At 46.6% G+C, this 10,298-nt stretch overlaps 1 protein-coding gene across 4 annotated transcripts in view; it reads left to right on the forward strand.

Annotated features, from left to right (window-relative positions):
- spata13 (spermatogenesis associated 13) overlaps positions 1-9,069 on the forward strand; it is a 42,240-nt gene extending 33,171 nt beyond the window's left edge. For all 4 annotated transcript variants that reach the window (XM_088638840.1, XM_088638843.1, XM_088638842.1 and 1 more), the window contains 9 exons: positions 36-166; positions 563-742; positions 2,034-2,219; positions 2,496-2,675; positions 3,266-3,498; positions 3,627-3,756; positions 4,095-4,467; positions 5,420-5,494; positions 7,089-9,069. In XM_088638840.1, the coding sequence (XP_088494966.1) occupies positions 36-166; positions 563-742; positions 2,034-2,219; positions 2,496-2,675; positions 3,266-3,498; positions 3,627-3,756; positions 4,095-4,467; positions 5,420-5,494; positions 7,089-7,270 (1,670 nt within the window). In that variant the 3' untranslated portion in view covers positions 7,271-9,069. The remainder of the gene's footprint in view (positions 1-35; positions 167-562; positions 743-2,033; positions 2,220-2,495; positions 2,676-3,265; positions 3,499-3,626; positions 3,757-4,094; positions 4,468-5,419; positions 5,495-7,088) is intronic.
- Positions 9,070-10,298: the final 1,229 nt, after the last annotated feature.

Here is a 10,298-nt window from a genome sequence, read left to right on the forward strand (position 1 = left end):
GGTCTCATTGCTGCGAACGTGTGCTGTATTTTCAGCGGACGGGGGTGCCCCGTCCTCCACGCTGGTGGACGACAATGGGAGCGAGGAAGACTACAGCTTCGAGGAGCTGGCCGAGGGCAGCCCTCGGTACCTGCAGCCTGGCGGGGAGCAGCTCGCAGTCAACGAGGTAACCCGCCGGCCAGGTACAGCGCAGGTACACAGCAGCGCCCTGGACGGAGACAGAGAAATTTAGAAAGTGCGGGGAACAGATTCAATAATTTCTTACACTTGCGTAGTGCTTTTCTGGACACTCCACTCAGAGCTCTTTATAGGTATTGGAGAATCCCACTGCTACCACCAATGTGCAGCCATAGTGCGTCAGTCTGCTCCCCACACGCCAGCTCTCAGTGGGGAGGAGAGCAGAGGGATGAAGCCCATTCAGAGATGGGGATGAAGAGGGCATGATCGGTAAAGGCCAGGGGGAAATTTGGCCGGGGCACGTTTTTGTCGTGCGAGATAGAGGGGTCGGATTTCTGCCGCGGTCTCTGTTGCCGTTCAGTGAGCGGTGTGTCTTCTGTCGCAGCTGATAGGCGAGGGCACGCCGGTCCACGCGGAGGCGCTGTGGGACCACGTCACCCTGGACGACCAAGAGCTGGTGTTCAAAGCGGGAGACGTAATCCGCGTGCTTGATGCTTCCAACAAGGACTGGTGGTGGGGAAGGATCAACGACAAAGAGGCCTGGTTCCCTTCCAGCTTTGTCAGAGTAAGTGTCCTGCGCGGTATTAACAGGACGTGATACGACGCCGCCGGCACCCTGGTGCGGTGATCAGCACCGCTGGGGCCCCGGGTTCAAGTCCAGACCTGGGGTGCTGTCTGTGGAGTCTGTATGTTCTCCCCGCGTTGATGTGGGTTTCCTCCAGGTACTCTGATCTCCTCCTATAGTCCGAAAACATACTGGTAGCTTAATTGGTTTCTTGGAAAATGAGCCCAGGTGTGAGTCTGAGTGTATGTGTGTGTCTGTCTGCCCTACAGCAGGCTGGCATCCCGTCTGGGGTGTATCCTGCTTTTCAGGATAGGCTCCTGCTCCCTCACGGCCCTGAATCGGATAAAGAGGTTACAGGATGGACAGATCACATAATAAATTGCATGATGAGTGTACAAAATAGCCAAAATGCACAAAACATTGATCTGGCCTGTCTGGCTGCTTGGAAGCTTAGCAGTATTCACACTTTGATGTTTGTTCTGTAGTTTGCAGTATTTCTTGATTGATATAGCTACACGCTCAATCAGCTCCTCAGGTGCTATTCGACTCCTTGTGGGGTTTATCAGGGGCAGTTATCGGGACTTATTTTGAGACGGCACCTGCCCTCGTTGCTCCTGCTCCACATTTAGAATTCAAAGAAATCTGGGGAAGTCTCTTAAGTCTCTAATTTGGGGAAGAATCTAAGTTGCAGAGTCACCCAGGGACTGAAGAGGGTATGGGCGTTGACCAGTTTTGCCAAAAAATATAGTCTGTGCAGTTAGAAATGGAGGTTTGTCTTGTAACCTGGTTTTGGAGAAATGCTTTTTCGCCAAATGGCCCTGTTAACCCTCTGAAGGCTCTGAGCGATAAGTGGCTCCGGCTCTTTAACTCTCGGTGCTGAGCCGGAGCCCTCATGCCTGCCGTGTGCCGGTAAACAGTACTGAAGCATTCGGTCCAAGTCCAACAGACTACAGAACAGCTTCTACCTCCAGGCAATAAGACTGCTAAATAGCCAACCTGCAGCTCCTTTAGCAAATCACCTACATGGACTACATGGACACAGTTTTCACTGTATTCAGCATAACCACACTACTCGTATATACTGCACACACCATGGACACACAGCAGCTCGACTCATATTGAGCTTTATTCAATTTCTATTACATCTATTATTATGTAACCTTATTTTCATAACCTCAATTTTGTGATTTCTGTGAGCTCGCAGAAAAGACATTTCATTGCCAGCAACTGCTGCCGCCGCACGCTGTATTGTTGTGCATTTGATAAATAAACTTTGATTTGATTTCTGTAGCTCAGGGTCAACCAGGAGGAGTCGCTGGGCGAAAGCGCAGAGAGCACCCAGGACGAAGAGGACCCCCCGCCCAGGGAGCCCCGACACAAGACCTCGGAGCACAAGGGCCAGATGAGGACCAACGTCGTCAAGGAGATCATGAACACCGAGCGTGTCTACATCAAGCACCTGAGGGACATCTGCGAGGTCAGCAGGCCGGCTCCTTCTGGAGCTTTTTGTCAGCACGTGGAGATGAGAAAGCTTAAAAGACGGGGAAAACTCTAAAAACATTGGGCATGTGTGTAGTTGCGTACACAGCTACTGTAGCAAGCGCTTTAGTGATGAGTCAAAGGGATAGCGATGGTTCTAGTTTGTGTCCCGTTCCTAAGTGAGATGCGAAGGGTCCTCAAGTTTAAAAGACGGCAGCTGTACTTGCTTCAGTTTTGAGACAACCTCCCACTCTCTGATTTTTTTTTTAAACAGGGCTACATCAAGCAGTGTCGGAAGCACACAGGAATGTTCAGCGAGAGCCAGTTGAAGACTATTTTTAGCAACATTGAGGACATCTACAAATTCCAGAGGAAGTTCTTAAAGGACTTGGAGAAGCAGTACAACAAAGAAGAGCCTCACCTGAGTGAAATAGGCTCCTGCTTCCTGCTGCATGTGAGTGAGGAGAGGGCTGAGCTCCAGAGCTCGAAAGCCAGTCCGCCGAGGAACTGGAGCGTGTATGGTTTATCTGAACAGAAAAAGAGTTTTACTGCTGTGTAGACATTTACGTCTGTGCAGAATGCAGGAAAAGGAAAGAAACGGTGTTGTAGTCTTTTGTTGTAACCTTTTTGAAAAATAATAAATTTGTCTATAGCATCATTCACAAACAAGCAATTAAATTTTGATGTTATAGTGATTAACGAAAACAAAGTGCTTGGGGTTCCAACATTAACACAAATTCAAATGCACTGCACAGTCTCGGTTGTTTGTCTTCACAGAACCTGCTAGACCCCAGTGCTAGTACAGCAGGAGGAAAGGAAATAATTAGATGGTGGAATCTCAATGTCTTCCCTAATTCTTGTGGAAATGCAGGCCCTAGGGAGCAGAGAGCAAAAGCTTTTCATAGGCAGCATCAAATCATTACGCTTGTAGCTAAAAAGAAACTGAAAGTGATTTTTTTTCTGGGTCTTGGCTGATGATGGGGTTTATTCATTCTTTTTTTCAGCAGAGTGTCTTTAATCTTTCTTTTTTTTTTACCATTGCAGCAAGAAGGCTTCTCAATCTATTCAGAGTACTGTAATAATCACCCCAGTGCCTGCACTGAGCTCTCTCACTTAATGAAGCACGGCAAATACCGCCATTTCTTTGAGGCCTGCCGTCTCCTGCAGCAGATGATTGATATTGCTATCGATGGTTTCCTGCTCACTCCCGTGCAGAAGATCTGCAAATACCCCCTGCAGCTAGCAGAGCTGCTGAAGTACACGACGCGCGAGCACAGGTGAGAGGCCAGCATGCTCCAGACCCCCGCCGATTCCCAGTGATACAACGCAGAATGGAGACAGACGGATTTTATTTCTCTTCGTAAAAAGCCACGAAAGTCTGACTAAAATTCTGTCCCCCTCCCAGTGACTACAAGAACATCTCCGCTGCCTACGAGGCGATGAAAAACGTCGCTTGCCTCATCAATGAAAGGAAGAGGAGGCTAGAGAGCATAGACAAGATCGCGCACTGGCAGGTCTCTATCGTCAACTGGGAGGTGAGTATCCATTCGGAAGCCTTGTTCCCAAAATATGTAAGACATTTACAGCTGCAGCAGGCCATTTACAAAACACATTTTCACGTAGGGTGTAAGTAATATTGCAGTGCATTTCATCTGAGAATTACGTTATTAAGGGAAGGCATTAACTTTGGCCCGAGTAGAAAGTTAAATGTGTTGTGACATCTCTTGTTTATGACGTCCTGAGACCTGAGTTAAGTGATGTACTGCACAGTGTCCCAGTGATGTCCTAAGACCCGTGAGTAATGTGCTGTGCTGTACGTGGCTGTTGGTAGCAGAGAGGAGAAACCGCAAGCTCTTTTTCTGGACTCTTCAAGGGGCCGGACGTTTTAGGCCGCAGCTCTGAACTGATCCACAGTGGAGACCTGACCAGGATCTCCAGGCAGGGGAAGACGCAGCAGAGAACCTTCTTCCTGTTCGACCACCAGCTCATATTCTGCCGGAAGGACATCCTGCGCAGGGACATGCTCTACTACAAGGGGCGCATGGACCTGGACGACATGGAAGTCCTGGACGCGGAAGACGGCAAGGACAGGGACCTCAACGTGACCGTGAGGAACGCCTTCAAGCTCCGCGGCCGGTCCACGGGCGAGGTGTGTGCCTTCTCCGCCAAGAAGCCGGAGGACAAGCGTAGGTGGCTGCGGGCCTTCGAGGACGAGAGGAAGAGGGTGAAGGAGGACAAGGAAATGGGTGAGTTAGGAGTTGAGCCAACTGGAGCACGTGGGTGTCTCCTGGCCAGTTCTGAACCAGTTTTACAGAGCCGCTCCTTTCTGCGGGGAGGGTCACTGGGCTGTCATCCGCCCTCCATTGATGATAAGTACACTTTCAGAGCAAAGAAGCGGACAGGAAAGATTGCTGATGACCCCTCCCATGCAGATGACCACCTGTTTCATAAACTTCCCTCTGGAAGAAGCTACAGGTCTATTAAAAACCAGAACCACCTGGTACCTGAACAGCTTCTTTCCCAGAGCTGTCCTTCAGCTTAACTTGAATTCCTAGTTATGTATATGTGTGCTGTTATAATGATGTCTATTGTCTTGCTTGTATATATGTATAATGTAGACTGCTTTTTCAGCACCAATCACACCAGAGTAAATTCCTAGTACATAAAGTGTACTTGGCGAATAAAAGGTGATCCCGATTAAAACGGTCAGCAAATACACGCTTTAATGAACTTTATTTTAATGTAAGTACATCTACAATTCTTCATATGCATCAACGGTAAATTCATTTTTCGTCTATTGAAATTTGTGAAATTAAAATGGATGAAAACATTTACCTGTTGGAAAGGCAAGTTTGGTATTTTGGTATAAAGGTCTTAATTTTTTTAAACCAGCACCGTGAATGAAGTAGTGAGTACATTTTGCCTGCACAGTCCAATTACGCTGTTCTGAGCAGCAGAGCTGATGGTCTGACGGTTGACTTGTTTCACTTTGAGGCAGTGGTTTGCAATCCTGCTGCCGGAGACCTGCACCCCTGCTGGAATCTGTTCCACATGAACGCTCAATTCATCAAACCCTTAATAGGCATAAAAACAAAACTCTTTAATTGTTTTCCGCTCCTGAACAGTGTAGGAGGTTGCATTTTAACTTTTCTCTTTTCTCGAGTAACTGAAAATCTCTGACCTCCTTTTTAATGGCAGGAATGGAAATAACCGAAAACCAGAGGAAACAAGCCATTCTGAATGCTCGAAAGTCAAGACAAGGAAAGCTGAAAGGTAAGGAAAACATGCAACTGTTTGCGGAAGCCAACGGTTTAGAAAAAGTGGTGTTGTAAAGACGCGAGACTAAACGTTAAGGAATGTGAAGGGGAGGGGGGGAAGGTTGTGGTCATGTGCCTGAAAGAAGCTCTCAATCATCAGTGCTAACAAGTAGCAAACATTGCCTTTGGTCAAGCTATGCATCTAGAAAAAAAGACGAGATGCCACACCCCCCTCTTGTGGCTATTTTTAGCACACGTAGCATAAGATGTTTGTTGCAAAATAACTATTACAGCACAAAGCAAGTATTTGTACACATGCAGAATATGCGCAGCCTGGTTTTGTAACATGCATGCTTCATAAAAGGAATTATGGTAACAGAAATACCAGTATGGCTGGAATAGTTCAAGTTCACCAGGTTTAAGATCAGATCACTTTATTGGCCACATACAATTTCTTGCATTAGGAATTCATCTTTTCGCATACCCCAGGTTGCTCTCCATGAGACACACAGACAGGGAGAGAAGCTTGGGGTCAGAGTGCAGGGTCAGCCATTGTACAGCGCCCCTGGAGCAGTTGGGGTTAAGAGCCTTGCTCAGGGGCCCAACAGAGTAGGATTCCTCTACCAGCCATGGGATTTGAACCGGCAACCTTCCACAGATCCTCAGCCACAGTGCCACCACTATTTTAATTTCCTCCCCCCGCTGGGTGAGTTAGGTCTACCAAGACAAGGGCGACTAGGTTCTGTAACAGCACCCACCCAGAGGCTGTGGGGTGCAACTAAAAGTTTTAATTTTTTCAACTTTGCACAGCTCAATCTCTCACTGTTTTTTTTTTTATTTTATTACTGGTGTGTGTTGAGGATGGTGTGGAAAGATCTGTTGGGCGGATATGCATTCTGTTATTGGCTTTGTTGTGTATCTGTGTCGTATGTCTTTAATTGTATGAGCTCACCGGACCACATTCCACGCAACGAGTTGTCAGGGCAGTGAAGTATTGAACTTGAGCTCAGTTAAGTCAGAAGCACTGCACTTACAGGGGAAAGGCATTAGTCGGCGGACTCCCAGGTTTGGAGGAGACACCTGTCCGTTCTGGAAAGGGAGCCCCCTGTAGCTCCTGGCGCTGATGCTGACAGCTGGGGTTAGTGCTTCCTCTCCAGTGAGACTGAGATTGCTCTGGGTGGGGCAGCCTGGGCAGGGAGGTGCCCCCACGTATTTGAGTGACCGGTGGTGTCCAGCAGTGATTCCAGCCGGGGAAGCCTTATGGTCTTTGAGGAGACTAGATGTCCTGCTTGATAAACCAGTTTCTCCCGGGGGTACCTCTGGGTGTGTATTAGGAGCCCTCTGAAGAAGGGCCTCTAAGGAGTCCAGCTGTTGCGAAGGGTGCACCAGAGCTCTGCAGCAGTGTGGGCTGTCCAGCGCTCCCCTGAGCACGGCCGATCTCTCCGAGCAGCAGCCCTGTAAATGAACTCCACAGGGCTCCCCCGCTGTTGGCCAGGAGTGTAGGCAGGTGCGATGCGCTTTCCCTTGTACTGCCTCGCACGTTGTCGCACCGTTGTTAAGGTTAAGGGCTCCGCGGATTGACAGGAGTCTGCGTGTCTTCTTCCTTTAAGGCGTGGCCTACAACGGGTGTCCCGCGCCCCCTCCGCACCAGTCCCTGCACCCAATCCATCAGCGGCACCTCGCCTTGCCCGCCAGCATTCCGCAGCAGAAGGTCTTCTCCCTGGCGGAGCCCAAGCCGAAGCCTTCGCCGTTCTGGCACAGTTTCACACGGCTCGCCCCGTTCAAGAAGTGAGTGGGCCCCCCGGTGGCGGCTGGCGGACCTGCAGCCGGGCCTGGCGGACCGAGCGCTGCCCCCCCCACAGGTGACCCTTGCCCGCCCCTCTCGCCCGGAGGCACAGAGCCAGGAAAGCAGAGGGAGGTCACGTGGAGCACGGACGGACAGGAAGTATTTTGATTTTGCTGGTTCGAGAAGGAACCAACAAAAAAAAAAACAAAACCCTGCAGAAGTGCGCCTTTTGTTTCGACCGTACAGTATATACCGCTGGAATTTGTATATCGAAATAAGAATATGCACAAGTTGAATTAAGCAACGTTTAGAAATATATTTTCTCCGACGTTACATCTCCTTGAAGGCTGGATCCTTTTTAAATGTTAGTAGGCATTTCAAACTGTGAGTTTAGAGGGTGTGTACAATATCTATCAAACATAGTTTGTTTCCTGATGCATTTTACTGGAGACTGGTAGTCTTTATTTAAGTCAGAAATATAATCTTGGAGCACATTTTTAGGCATAAGAATAAATTCTAGAGCTGTCCCGAGTATGCGAGTGTATTTTATTTCTTTAATAGTTTTTCTCATTCACAAATTTATTTGATTGAATAACGACGAGTGACGGCATCTTTTTCAGGTGTCTCTGGTCTTTGCACAGGATTATTTTAACAAATCCTTGACAGACCAGAGATGGTCTGAGCTTGGATTAACGATGTGACGATGGCATGCAGTCTCTTTCCGAGTGCTGTACCCAAACACAATCTGGTCAAATTGTGTTTGGCTGTCTGTGGCCATTATTCCAGTTTCAACCAGTGTGTTACTACTGTCTTCAGAATCCCTACACTCTGCTGTTTGGTGTTGCGTTTCCCCTCAGGAGCTCTGTGCCTTAATGCAGTTAAACATTGTTTAACCCAACTGCAGGCAACCTCAGCATAGCTGCTTCAATATAACATTTGAGTTGCATATTAATACCTGTGGATCACTGGTACTCAGTAAGAAACTATCTTTTATAGCACCTTTAAATGCAATCATCTTAAGTGAAATTATGCATTTCTTAGAAAAAAATGCATAGTTTGTATATGTTGGGGACAAAAAGACTATCTCTTCAGGTATAACAAAGGAACGATTCATTTTGAAAGGGGTAAGCTTGGCATTCAGCTGAAAACTGTCAAACGTTCTCATGAAGATATTAGCTTTCGGAACTGGCTTTGGGAAGCATTTGGAGTTAAGAGTACAATGACTTCCCTGAGGAGGGGTAGATGTCTCTAGCTCAACGTAAGCACACCTACTGTAGCCCAAGAGAAGGCTGAGGATAGCGCCCTCATTACCTCTATAAACTCTTTTACCAGCATGTGTCCTTATGTATTTAAATCCAAAAAATAAAAGCTTTTGTTTCTGGTGTTGAATGCCTACATGAAGCTGAATGCCAGTTGATGGGCTTTGTTTGTAGCAATGTGTTGGATTTGTTACTGACAGCTCTGCAGAACAATATCTATAACAAAAAGTCAGGTGCCTCTTATTTTATGAATTTTTACCTCCATGACTACTGTGTCTAACAGTTACATTCCAGAGTCGTGCTAAGCATTCGCTCTTGTTTCACATTCATGCGTTCTGTTATGCCTAAAAACGTCTGTATGGAAAGTGTTAAGACACAACTAAGGAACCTGTTTCCTAATTTCTGTGTGGCTAAATTCAGTAATCCCTGTACCAGGATGTTCATTTTCAATGTACCACAAGAATGGTCTTTTTTTTATTGTATGAAAAATTAACCGTCCAGATGTTTTTTTTATTACGTCCTTATTAAATTAATTCACAAACAAAATCGTGGAGTAAGATTATTTTTTTTATTGTAGAAATTGGCAACAAGTACATCTCCAGACTTGCTCTTTCTAATATTTAAGTAACTCTATGTCCACAGTGATTGTTTTGTAGTGTTGTTTTTCAGGTGTTATTTCTTATGAATCTCACAGACCACCTGAGAAATTAAGCTGGTTCAGCCCACAAGCTCTGATTTTTTTGGTGAAACAGTCTATCTGGGCTTTTGTACTCATTAAATGTAAAATGTGCCTCTTAGAACAAAGTTCCTTATGTTAAACGTATTCAATTATCCAGTCCATTTTCTAACTTTTTTCTGATTCAGGGTCACGGGGGGTTACCCAGAGACACACATTCTCACACCAAGGGGCAGTTTTCCCAGATGTCAAGTTAACCTACCAGCATGTCTTTGGACTGGGAGGAAACGGGAGCACCCAGTGGAAACCCATGCAGACCCAGTCAGAACTCCACACAGAGCATGTGGAATTGGACCCAGGGCCCCAGAGCTGTGAGGCACCACTGCACCGCTGTGCTGCCCTTCATATTTTCGATTAACAAAAAAAAGCAAACAAGTACACGTATACAGTGCTTTTAAATAGCTTTTCAGCAGAACCTGCTTAACTTCACCAACATGATGCCATGGGATCTAAGGGTGCAAAGCCTGCAATGACTGGCTGCAGTGTTTCCTTCTGCGCATACATCTACAATTACAGAAGCAGCTGCCAGAAAGTCAGGTAATCCATTGATTTACAACTGCACTAGCCTGTTAAATATTGGACTGTTTCACTGCGAAAGGTGAGAAATAATCTGGCCTAGTTGTCCAACAGTATCAGGACTTCGCTGCAGTTATTATAGAATATAATGCAGCTCTATCAGGTGACAGAATTTGTTTTTTTCTAATGCACTGAACGTTTTCTTAATCTTTAGAAGAGGAAGCTTGACTCGGTTTTCTTCTTTCATTGATGTCAATGAAAGCACATGCAGATTTTTTTCCAGCCTCATTTATTCCACACAAATGAAAGAATACTTCTGTCTTGCTGGTGTCCCTGCTAGATCCTTTGTATGTTTCTGCTAAGGCTACAACAGTGTTTAGTCTTCCCCCCCCCCCCCCCCCATCCTCATCAATCTAGATAAGAAGACGACGCTCCTTTAATGCTTTCTGTGAATCTAGTCTGTGTAGAAAATATAACACCTGTTTGCAGTCCAGTTTATAACACTTGGTTATATCCAGAGCTG

Source organism: Lepisosteus platostomus, chromosome 7, assembly GCF_059453375.1.
Source record: "Lepisosteus platostomus isolate fLepPlt1 chromosome 7, fLepPlt1.hap1, whole genome shotgun sequence".
Classification (NCBI taxonomy): domain Eukaryota; kingdom Metazoa; phylum Chordata; class Actinopteri; order Semionotiformes; family Lepisosteidae; genus Lepisosteus; species Lepisosteus platostomus.